The sequence below is a fragment of the Orycteropus afer genome, unplaced genomic scaffold (assembly GCF_000298275.1).
Source record: "Orycteropus afer afer isolate SDZICR_OR568_19922 unplaced genomic scaffold, OryAfe1.0 scaffold00335, whole genome shotgun sequence".
Classification (NCBI taxonomy): Eukaryota; Metazoa; Chordata; class Mammalia; order Tubulidentata; family Orycteropodidae; genus Orycteropus; species Orycteropus afer.
This window is the reverse complement of record NW_006921922.1, coordinates 3,334,842-3,347,695: the sequence shown is the minus strand read 5'-3', so window position 1 is coordinate 3,347,695 and position 12,854 is coordinate 3,334,842. Positions and strand designations below refer to the sequence as shown.

The 12,854-nt window shown below is 36.5% G+C and overlaps 1 protein-coding gene across 1 annotated transcript in view; it reads right to left on the bottom strand.

Annotated features, from left to right (window-relative positions):
• Positions 1-12,854, bottom strand: part of ADGRL3 (adhesion G protein-coupled receptor L3) — a 584,624-nt gene that overhangs the window by 393,603 nt on the left and 178,167 nt on the right. Inside the window, exon 5 of the mRNA XM_042782480.1 lies at positions 4,620-4,700. Coding sequence (XP_042638414.1) covers positions 4,620-4,700 — 81 coding nt within the window. The remainder of the gene's footprint in view (positions 1-4,619; positions 4,701-12,854) is intronic.

Sequence of the window (12,854 nt, the reverse complement as noted above, 5' to 3'; positions counted from 1 at the left end):
TTTTTTTTCCTTTTAATTGTGATTTGGGTGACTCTGTACTGATAGAATTAATTTTCCATACAACAGTTCATACCCATTTTGTTTCACAACATTGACTGCAATCCCATAATGTAACAGCTCCCTCTGGTACCCTTCCCCTGTTTTCTTCTTTCCTATACATTCCTGCCCTCTGAGCTATCTTCCAATACAAATACTGCCCTGCTGGTCTCCCATGGTTGATTGTTCTAAAGAGTGTACCTACCTGGTGTAAATGTTCATTTTATATGCCTGTTTATTGTTAGGCTGGAAGCAAAAGGAGTGAGTTCATTTCCTGGCCTGAAGGGTTATTAGGACCATACTCTTGGGGGTTTCACCAGTCTCTAACAGATCAGTAAGGCTGTTTTCTTTTATAATTTGGAGGTAGGATATGTTTTAAATCAATCACTTTTGCAATATAAAAAGAGCAGAGCAGATAAAGGGCAGAGAAAGCAATACAAATAGAGGGGAAGATACATGTTACATGAGGGTCTCTAAGGAATACAGGATTAGAAGCTGAAAAGAGACAAAGACCTTCCCCAAAAATGGACAATGAAAGCTTTCCACCAGATCTGGTGCCCTGAATTTGGACTTCTAGCCTCACAAACTGTGAGAAAATAAATTTTTAATTATTAAAGCCATCCACTTGTGGTATTTCTTAAGACAGCATTAAAACACTAAGGAGCTCTGGTGACTTAGTGCCTAAGGCATTTGACTGCTAACCAGAATGCTGGTGGTTTAAACCCACCAGATACTCCATGGAAAGATGGTTGGGCAATCTACTTCTTTAAAGATTTACTGCCTTGGACATACTGCCCAAAGGGGGTTGCTATGAGTTGGAATCGACTCAATGGCAGTGAGTTTAAGACACTAAAATATTAAGGAATACAGAATTTGGGGGAAGAGTGAGGATATATACACACACACATACACACATATGCACACACACACATATCTCCAAGATTCTATAGTAATAGCCACATATTTGTAGGGATTATCAGATGTGAGACTTTACTCTGTATTATTTCTAATGCTCACAAAGACACTATGAGGTTTGTACTTTTTATCTTCTTTGTAGCAGGTAAGAAAACTAATGCTAAGAAGTCTAGAAACTCCTAAATTTAAATTTATTAGCTCTATCTCCCTTCATTTTATCAGTCATTTTTCTTATTTCATTCTAAATTTGTTTTTATCTACTTACCACCACTTGTATCTATGTGGTAGACTCCAAATTCCTTCCCTTCTTGAGTACATACTCTTTTTTTATCGCATGTGCTTCATCAGGAGATGAATATTCTCTTTCCTCTTAAATTTGGGCTTGGATATATGGTTTGCTTTAGCCAGTGGGATACTAGCAAATATAACATGAGCAGAGGCTTGAAAACACCTAAACTTGGGGATTTGTCTTCTCTTTGCTGAATACATTCTGCTACCAGCTCTGGTAGCATAGTTGCTAAGACACTTGCCTGCTAACCAGACGGCTGGCGGTTCAAACCCACCAGCCACTCCTCGGAAGGAAGGTTGGGCAATCCTACTTCCGTAGTGATACTGCCTCGGAAACCCAAGGAGGGGTCGCTATGAGTCGGGGCCGACTCGACGGCACATAACAACAACAACAACAACCATGTGAATGAGTGAATGAACCTATGCTAGTTTGATGAATGATGAGAGACATGTGACCTTCATCCCAGTTGACATAAAGTTAACTACCAAACATATGAATGAGTTCTTCCTCACAAAAACTATCCAACCTGCCAACTACAGAATATCCAGCCCAAGCCAAGGCAGCACACAGCCCACTCTATCAACTCATATAATTACAGAGACAGTTCCTTGTTTTAAGCCATTAGGTTTGGGATGGGAGTTTTAAACCACCACCTCAGCACACCCTACCATAGCCTCTTTCCCAAATCATCCTGATTTATATCTAAAGAACTGAACACTATTAAAGACACCAACTGGTATAAAAAGGCCTTCCTTTTCAATAGAAACAACATTCTATTATAATTAACATGTCTTAAATAATTCATCATTTTACAATTCATATTTATTACCCATGATAAGGTAATATATCCTTACAGCTACTTAATGTAGAATCCTCAGAATGTTTTTTGCCACTTTCCTTGTATCAGTTCAGTCAAATGTTATATCTTCAAAATATCTCACAGATCTTTCTGATGCCACTGGCACAAACCTAATTAACAAGTCATCTCTTACAGGAACTATGGAAACAGTTTCTATCTACCAAACTCATTTCTAATCAGTTCATCAGCTGAATTGACTTAAGAAATATTTTGCTCAGGAATAGAACTGATTATGTTACAATGTAGCACTCTATTGATTCAGGAGAAAAACAAAAAGAAAAGAAAAAGGAGGTAAAAATAGTTCATGGTTATCTTCAGGATAAAATATAAACTCCTTAGCATGAGATACAGAATCCTTCACAATCTGCCTTATTTATTTCTTCTTTCCCTCAAGACCTCCTTCCATTTTATGAGCATAAAACATACTTTCTTAAAACTGTTGCACATTTTCACATATCTATATTTTGATTCTTTGTTTCCTCTTTCTGATAGTTCCCTGTCATCCCTCTTTCCTTTTCCTCTTAAGCAAGTCTTACTCATCCTTCAAAACTTAGATTATCATCTTCATTGTAAATCACTTAGAAATCACTGAATGAATTCCTACTGAGTACCAAGCATAAACCATGCATAGATGAGAAATAATGATTAGGGCACTCTTTACCCTTGAGGAACATACAGATAAGAGAGAGAAACAGATGCAAACATAAAAATAACATATACTATCATAGGCATAATAACAGAGGCAAGCACAGGGAACAGTTGGAGAAGAGAGGTATGGATCTGGCTATTTATTCCCTAGAATATAATCAAAAAAGGCTTAACAGAGGAACTGATAATAAACCAGTTCCTTAGAACACTAACAGAAACTTTTGGATAAACAGGAAGACTCTTGGAAGAAGGATAACTTGTATAGGAAAATGCTTATAAAAGTCAGGCCTAGTGGTTTTTTTTTTTTTAATAAAGTAATTAATAGTGCTATAAATATAAGCAAATGTATTACTGAAAAAAAAATGAATCAACCTTGGATATTTGCTATTTATAACATAAGGAACATATCTATATAATAATAGCTATACACAATATAAAACATTTTGAAAGTCATTGGTAAGTTTTTCTTTACAAGTGGAAAGAAACAACAGAAGACAGACATAGAGTAATCCCTCACAGACACCCAGACACTGTGGGAGAGAGATCCAACAGATCTACCATCTCAGGACCATAGTACTGGGGCACACCAGACTCAGTTGGCACAACAAAATACGTAAAAGCCTTGTTCCTCATCCTACATTGGTGAGTAGTGACTGGGGTCTTAAAAGCTTTCAAGCAGTCATCTAAGATGCAGCTAATGGTCTCTTATCATCAGAAGTGAAAAAAAGTAAAAAAAAAAGGAAAAGTTGGAAGCAATCAGCCCTAGGGCACGATGGCCCTCGAGACCAGAAGAACTAGATGGTGCCCCACTACCAATGCCAACCACTCAGGAAAAGATTACATCTGGAGATCCTGGATAGAGTGGGAGGAAACATGTGGAACAAAATCTAAAAACTCAATAATGACCAGAATTACTGGTTGGATGGAATTTGGTGATACCCCCAATACTATGGTCCTAGGACACACTCTGGGCCTGGGAAAAAGCTCACTCCCAAGGGCTGGCTCTCAGCCCAATAGTAAACAAGATGTACATGCAGGCCTATCAACTCAGGGTGATGCACCCACACATTCTATGGAAATGTTTCCTTTGGGGCAATTGACCATGGGGTACCAGAGGGGCAACATTCGCATGGAAGAAATGCAGGACACACAGGAGTGCATAACTACGAGGGACATGGGGTAAGGGTTACTGGGACTGGATTAGGGTTGGACATGGTAAATAGGGAGTGAAACTAAATGTACATGTAATGTTGAAAGTAAACCAAACTCTTAAAATAAAATAAAAAAAATTAAAAAAGTGGAAATATGAATTCTGCATTTACATTGTGAGATAATCACTGTTACCTTGTAATTTTTGTTTTGTATAACCATTTTGCTAAAAACTTTAACTTAAATAGGTGGGATCAATTTAAAAATATTTAGCTTAATATACACTTAAAAAACATGTTAATACTAATTTTTTTTTTTTAAAAATTATGAAAAATAGAACATTACAGGGAAAAAAAGAAGCTGTTAAACAAATACATCTCTCAGTAACAAAAACAGTAGATAGTAAAAGAAAGTCCCAATAAAAAGGTATATGTTAACTCTTTATCCCTAAATATAAGTTAGTATTGAACTAGTCTTCCACTAGTTGAACCACTTTGAATCCCTATTTGTTGAAACCATTTTGTTTTGTCTAATGAACACTTACTAGACCGATATTCCATACTTTAATTAAATAGGACTTGCTCTTTCTGTCACCAGACTCCTCACACACTTCACTTTTTCTGCCATTTACATAGGTATTGGATTACGAACTATGTATTTACAACTGTCAAAGAATGAATAGGTTTTTTTTTTTTTTTCTTTACAAAACAAAACAAAACTTACCTCTAATTGGTGGTCTTTCTAGTTCAGAGTCAAGGTGAATTGGTGGAGAGATGTAGGATACCTGTCCATGATGTGCCTGTCCTGTGGGCCCAAAAAGAAGGGTTAAAAAGCCATTGTACTCACGTCTTTTTGTTTTGTTTGCTTGTTTTTATGATTATGTCACATTGTGTTTTTTTCACACTGATTAAATAATTCTTAGAGATTGTACACAGATTTACCAAAATATAAGAATAATATGTTGTTGATGTTGTTGTTATGTGCCGTTGAGTTGGACCCCAACTCATAGCGACCCCTCCTTGGGTTTCCGAGGTGGTGTCACTACGGAAGTAGATTGCCCAACCTTCCTTCTGAGGAGTGTGTGGTGGGTTTGAACCTCCAGCCTTCTGGTTAGCAGTCAAGTGCCTTAGGCACTATGCCACCAGAAGGCCTTCTACATTTCTAGAAAACTAAAATTACTACAAACTTCTCCCACTAACTTTCTCCTCAGTCATTTCACATATCAGTCAGAGCTATTTCTGAGGTTGCTTTGAGTGTAGTGTATGACTGTCATGACTAACTGCCTTGTGCACATTTCTATGCATACACCATACAAAAAATAATCCAGTTAAATTAGTCCTTCTCAAACAATCTAGCTAAAGAACTTTTTGTTAAATTATAAATCTATCGTAGACTATACTATAAAATATAACAATAAAAATGAATTGCAAGAAATATGTGATGGTAAACCTAAAAAATAAAGACATACAAAATATAAATACTCATTTTTTATTGTTAGATTAAGCAGACATTAAGTACTTTATTATTGCTTTAAGTGACCCTAAACACACTCAATTTCTGTACCCACTATTGTTTCTGTACTTATTTCACATTCTGCAGACTGGCTTCATTCTACAGACAATACTTTTAGTAGCATTTGTTTAGATCACTTTACAACCTGATTAATTCATATTTTAATATACAACTACTATTTAATTAGAAAATTACTCCTACTTGCTTACTGTGTTTAATGTAAAACAATAACCACAATTTAAAAATCTGTTTGATGGATTCATTCCCTTTTCCTTTCAAAACATTCTACCTGCTCATGTCCATAATTCTAATATTTATCCTGTCTTATAAGTTAAAAGTGTTAGAGTTGATTTGAAGGCCCAAAGGGTGACTGAAAAATTTGCCAGCATAGTAATACATAATAAAACATTTTCTAATGCTCAAAGTAGCTATAGTTCATATACTGATGATCCAGTAAGCAATTAGAATTTTGAGGCAAGAAAATATAATTGCAGAGTTACTTCAATTTCTAAAGCTAATTTATATAACCAAGATTTGTGTAGGAGCCCAGGACCCATCACTTTCTTTCTACAATGAGAATATACATTTATATTTCACAATTTACTATAGCAATTTACAGGGTTGTTAATCTCTTTTCCTAAACAAGGAAAGTTAATGACACATAGATTATGATAACAGTTAGAGTAACCTTCCCGTTTCAAGTAATATTCGACTTGTAATAAACTCGGCTGATGCCTCTTATGAGGCACATTTCAAATAATTAATATGGCTCCCTGTTGATAGTAGCTGCTGTTGCTCCCAAATTTGTTTCTAGCTAACAGTAGAGACAGTAGAGAGGCTAAAATATACAGAATCCTTCATAGTATAATTAAAAATATTGTGGATTAACAGTCAATTATTGTAATTGTTGTCAATAAGTTCATATCTGTGAAAACTTGAGTTGGCAAAAGGTGTGTGACAGACATATTTACTGCAAAAAGAGAGGCTGCTGAGGCTTCTTATGTACAACTAAATTGCTCATGGCATTTAGTTCCTTGGTTTGGAGGTTAGAAGTCATGGTTTCATGGGATAGCCTAGTTAACTGGTCTAATGACGTGTTTGAACTTGTTTTACCTCCAAATTTGTTGTGCAGTGCCTGGGGTCTTAAAAGCTTTCAGAGGGCCATTCAACATACAATAATTGGTTTCTATTTGCCTGGAGCGACAGAGGGTAAAGGAGAGGCAGGAATAGGAGGAGGATATGGAATGTGTGGTTCATTGTCTCCATGAAGAATTGGAGACCAGAAAAAGTGGATAGTACCTAGCTGCCATTACTAAATATTTTGATCAAAGATTTTATATAAGAATCCTGATGAGAAAGGGAGAAATGTAGGAACAGATTTCAAATTCTCATAGAATCCAGACCTTCTGGATGGAAACTGGATGAACCCTAAAACTATTGCCCTGAATTAGTATTTAAACTTTAAACTAAAAATATTCCCTGAAATCTTCTTAAAACCAAGCAGTAGTTTGGCTTGACTAGTAAAGAATGTTTTCCTAGAGTATTATGCTTTTGTAGTATCTGTTGTTATTGTTATGTGCCGTCAAGTCAAACCCAACTCATAGCGACCCCTCCTTGGGTTTCCGAGGCAGTATCACTACGAAAGTAGGATTGCCCAACTTTCCTTCCAAGGAGTGGCTGGTGGGTTTGAACCGCCAGCCGTCTGGTTAGCAGGCAAGTGTCTTAGCCACTATGCTACTATATGGGATCAAACTGACAACAACAAATCACAAGACCAGATGGGAACACTGAGGGGCAATGAATTTATGTTCAAGCGAGAGACACCCCTTAGAAAAGGAGGGTGAGAATGGTTGCACAAAGTGAAGAGTATAATCAATGTTGCGGAATTGTATAAACTGCTGAATGGGTATATGTTTTGCTGTGTATATACTCAACTACAACAACATAATAAATATATACATATATATGAAGGCATACATATATAGGAGCTCTGGTAGCATAGTGCCTAAAGCACTTGACTGCTAACCAGGAGGCTGGCGGTTCAAACCCACCAGCCACTCCTCGGAAGGAAGGTTGGGCAATCCTACTTTCGTAGTGATAACTGCCTCGGAAACCCAAGGAGGGGTCGCTAGGAGTTGGGGCCGACTCGATGGCAAATAACAACAACAACAACATATGTTAAGATAGATATATACATATATAGATGAAGATATATATATATATATATATATATATATATACACACACACACACACACACACACACATGTTGTTGTTATATGCCGTTGAGTTGGACCCGACTCATTGCAACCCCTCCTTGGGTTTCCGAGGCAGTATCAGTACGGAAGTAGATTGCCCCATCTTCCTTCCAAGGAGTGGCTGGTAGGTTTGAACCAGCCTTCTGGTTAGCAGTCAAGTGCCTTAGGCACTACACTACCAGAGCTCACACACACACACACACACATATATATACACACAAACATATGAACATATATATCTAGAGACAGAGAGAGGGAGAGGAGGAGATCTGGGGTCCCAGTGGCTAAGTTATTTGACTGCTAACCAGAATGTTGGCAGTTCAAACCCCACCAGCTGCTCCATGGGTGGAAGATGAGGAAATTTACTTCTGTAAAGATTTATAGCCTTGGAACCCAGTGGGGATCACTTTAAATTGGCATTGACTCTATGGCAGTGGATTTGGTTAATATATATATAAAGATTACTTTGCATTCACTTGCCATGTTTCAGTGGAACACTAAAAGCCGTATTATAAATGGAATCAGACACTATGCACTTTTAGTAGTCCATGTTTTATATAGTTCTTTAAAAACATCAAATTCTCTTCATTATTCTTAACACATATGTGGCTGCAAAAATAATATATATATTTAAAGACCCTGTGTTATTACATATTAATTGATTTGAAGCTTTATAGATAATATAACTGAAAATAAGATATTTTCACTTTTTATTGTCAGGAAAGGATTCAAAATAATCTTGGTATACAAAATTAATACTGATCTTGTATCTGATACTACAGCATGGCCTTCACCACACATGATAATAACCACAAAGCTCTTCTACATACATTACCTCCTTTTATCCAACCAACATCACTATGGAGATTTGAAAATAAGTATTAATAAGTGTTAATATATACATATTTTTAAACAAAAGAAGAGGAGTTGAAAAAACTTGTTGGAGAACATGTAACTAGTAAGTAGCAATGCAGCAATGTTTTCACTCTAAATCTGAAGTACGGTCATCTATATCAGGCTATCATTAATAGAGAAGTTCTCATTATACTGAAACCTGTGAAAAATAAAAATGTCTATAGGTTTCAATGATTCTACATTTATAAGTATGTTTTTTGAACTTTTCACTTTCACGTTGAAGTAAAAAGTTTGGATAAATGACAAATTCGCTTCTGTTCTGGGGATAATCAAGAATGCTCAACACAGGTACTTTAGGTAGCTTGGAGATTATAGTGTGTATCTCTGAGGGGAATATGTTTCAAAGAGCCAGTGGTGGAATGGGATAGAGATTATCAAGAGTAAGGTCCTGATGTGGTTTGCCATAATGCTGTTCTTTCTTTGAGGAGAAATCTAGGAAACTGCAGGATAGGGTATGACAAGAGAAAGCCACACTGGCAGGAATGGCCTGGGACTTCAAGCCTTGAAGGAAGGTCAGAAGTATACAAATAAATTGTAATTTGCTGACTGAGCCTTCTGATCTGCAGAATAAAACACAGAGCTTATGGAGACTGTTGTTGACTGCTTGAATAAATCAAAATTAAGATAAAAAAGTTTTCCACTTGAGAAAATTGTTATTCACACATTTATCCTTACAAAAACACATAAAAGATAATGAAATCTATTCTAATCTGTGACTAAGTAAGGCAATGATTCTCAGGGAAGCAACTGCCCTTCATTAGAAAGGGCATGGGGAGAGGACCGTGTGTCGTTTGAAAAATACCTCAAGAGACTTTCAAATCCCCATGCCCTCATTAAGAATTGCTATCAAATAATAATCACAATAAACTCCAGTTCAAAATATAAATTACTTCTATAAACATTTCTCTTAGACTTTATGGTAAAAAATAATCAACAACAAAAAAAAAAAAGAAAATGAGATCAGTTTAAAAAAAAAATTATTAAGGTTACAAAACAAGGAAAATATATATTGTTTAAAAACAAAATAGACTCTTAGGGAATATATTTGCTATGTCATTCATCTTATTTCCACCATGCTCCACTGCCTTACTTTAAACTTGTCCCTCTGACCACAGATTTAAACAAAAACAAAATAATGAAACAACAAAAAAACTCATGGCCATCATGTTGATTGTGATTTATAGCTACCCTATAGAACAGAGGAGAATTGGCCCACAGGGTTTCCAAGGTTGAAATCTTTATGGAAGCATAAGGCCACATCTTTCTCCCTGAGAGTGGCTGTCGAGGTCAAACCACCAACCATTCAGTTAGCAGCTGAACACTGAACCACTGTGCCATAGGGTTCCTGAGAACTGCAGTTTTAGATATTTAAATTTGTAATGTGCAGTTCATGTTAATTGCTCTCATTTTTCTGAATTAAAAAAAAAAAAAAAAAAAAACTTTTCACAATTTTATTTTCTTCCAAATTTTAAATCAAAGAATAATAGAGATTTTACTTTGGATTATATTAGTTGTATTAATGTATGTCAAGAATAAATATATTTACAATATTTGGTAATCATATTTTTTAATTATGAATCTCTGTTATTTGAGTTGTATTTTAATGAATTGTTGTTGTTGTTAGGTGCCATCAAGTCATCTCCAGCTTATAGTGACCCTGTGCACAACACAAACACTGACTGCTCCTGCACCAGCCTCACAAGGCTTGCTATACTTGAGGCCATTATTGCAGTCACTGTGTCAATCCATTTTGTTGAGGGCTTTCCCCATTTTCACTGACCCTCCACTTTACCAAATACGATATCCTTCTCTAGGGAATGGTCCCTTCTGACAACATGATCAAAGTACATGACACAAAGTCTGGTCATTCTTGCTTCCAAGGAGCATTCTGGCTGCACTTTTTCCAAGACAGATTTGTTGGTTCTTCTGGCAGTCCAGGGAACTTTCAGTATTCTTCATCAACACTACAACTCAAAAGCATTAACTCTTCTTTGATCTTCCATATTCATTGTCCAGCTTTCATAGACATATAAGGCAATTTAAAACATCATGGCTTGGGTTAGGTGCACCTTAGCCTACAAAGAGAAATCTTTGGTCTTCAGCATTTTAAAGATGTCGTTTGAAGCAGGTTTGCCCAGTGCAATACGTCATCTGATGTATTGACTGCTGCTTCCATTGGTGTTGATTATGCAACCACTAAATATGAAATCTTTGACATCAAACTTTTCTACATTTATCATGATACTGTTTATTGGTACAGTTGTGAGGATTTTCATTTTCTTTATGTTGAGGTGTAATCCAGACTATTATCTTTAATCTTCATCAGTAAAAGCTTCTAGATATCTTCACTTTCAGCAAGCAAGGTTGTGTTCCTCTGCATGTTTCAAATAGTTAATGAGTCTTCCTCCAATCCTGAAGCCATGTTCTTCATCATATAGTCCACCTTTTTTGGTCATTTTCTCAGCATACAGATTGAATAATTATGGTGAAAGGACACAACCCTGACACACTGCCTTCCTGACTTTAAACCATGCAGTATCTCCTTGCTCTTTTCAAATGACAGCTTCTTGCTCTAGGTACCGGGTTCACATGAGCACAATTAAGTGTCGTGGAATTCCCATTTTTCTCAATGTTATCCATAATTTGTTATGATCCACACAATCAAATGTTTTTGCATAGTCAATAAAACACAAGTAAACATCTTTCTGGTATTCTTTGCTTTCAGCCAAGATACATTTGACATCAGGAATGATATCCCTCATTCCACATCCTCTTCTGAATCCAGCTTGCATTTCTGGACGTTCTCTGTCAATATACTGTTGAAACCATTTTGAATTATCTTTAGCAAAGTTTTACTTGTGTGTGATATTAATGATATTGTTCAATAATTTCCACATTCTGTTAAATGACCTTTCTTTGGAATGGGTACAAATATGGATCTCTTCCAGTCAGTTAGCCAGGTAGCTGTCTTCCAAATTTCTTGACACAGATGAGTAAGTACCTCCAGCATCTGTTGAAACATCTCAATGTGTATTCTGTCAACTCCCGGAGGCTTGTGTTGTTTTCATTTTCAACTTGAACTTGCATATGAGCAGTTGATGGTCTGTTCTGCAGTTAGCTCCTGACCTTGTTTTCGCTGAAGATATTGAGCTTCTGCATCGCCTCTTTCCACAGATGTAGTCAAACTGATCCCTGTGTATTCCATTTGGTGAAGTCCACGTGTACAGCAATCACTTATATTGTTGAAAAAAAAAAGGTATTTGTAATGAAAAAGTCATTGGTATTGAAAGATTCCATCATGTTATGTCCAGTATTATTTCTAGCACCAATGCTATGTTTTCCGACTACTGTTGATTCTTCTTTGTTTCCAACTTTTGCATTCCAATCATCACTGATAATCAACACATATTGATTGCATGTTTGGTCAATTTCAGACTGCAAAAGCTGGTAAAAATCTTCAAATATCTCATCTTTGGCTTTGGTGTTTGGTGCTTAAATTTGAATAGTAGCAGTAAGTGGTCTTGTTTTAAAAAATGCATGTTATTGAAATATAATATATGTACAGTGAAATACACAAAACTAAAGTGACATGTTGTTGTTAGGTGTCGTTGAGTCATTTCCAACTCATAGCGACTCCATGCACAGCAGAACAAAACACTGCCCGATCCCATGACAGCTCCATGATCCCTGCTATATTTGAGTCCATCATGGCAGCCACCATGTCAATCCATCTCACTGAAGGCCTTCCCGTCTTTCGACGACCCTCCACCCTACCAAGCATGACATCCTTCTCCAGAGAATGGTACCTTCAGACAACATGACCAAAGTAGGTGAGACGAAGACTGGCCATTCTTGCTTCCAAGGAGCATTTCGGGTGCATTTCCTCCAGGCCAGATCTGTTAGTTCTTTTAGCAGTCCATGGTACTTTTAGCATTCTTTACCAGCACCACAACTCAAAAGCATCAACTCTTCTTCGATCTTCCTTATTCATTGTCCAGTTCTCACATGCATACGAAGCAATTGGAAATATCATGACTTATGTCAGGCACACCTTAATCCTCAAGGAGACATCTTTTCTCCTCAGCACTTAAAATAGTTCCTTCATAGTTGACCTTCCCAGTGCTACACATCATCTAATGTCCTGACTGCTGCTTCTATTGACATCGATTGTAGAACCAAGCAACGTGAATTCTTTTGACAACCTCAGTCTTCTCTCCATTTATTGTGATGCTGCTCATTGGTCCAGTTGTGAGGATTTTTGTTTTCTTTATATT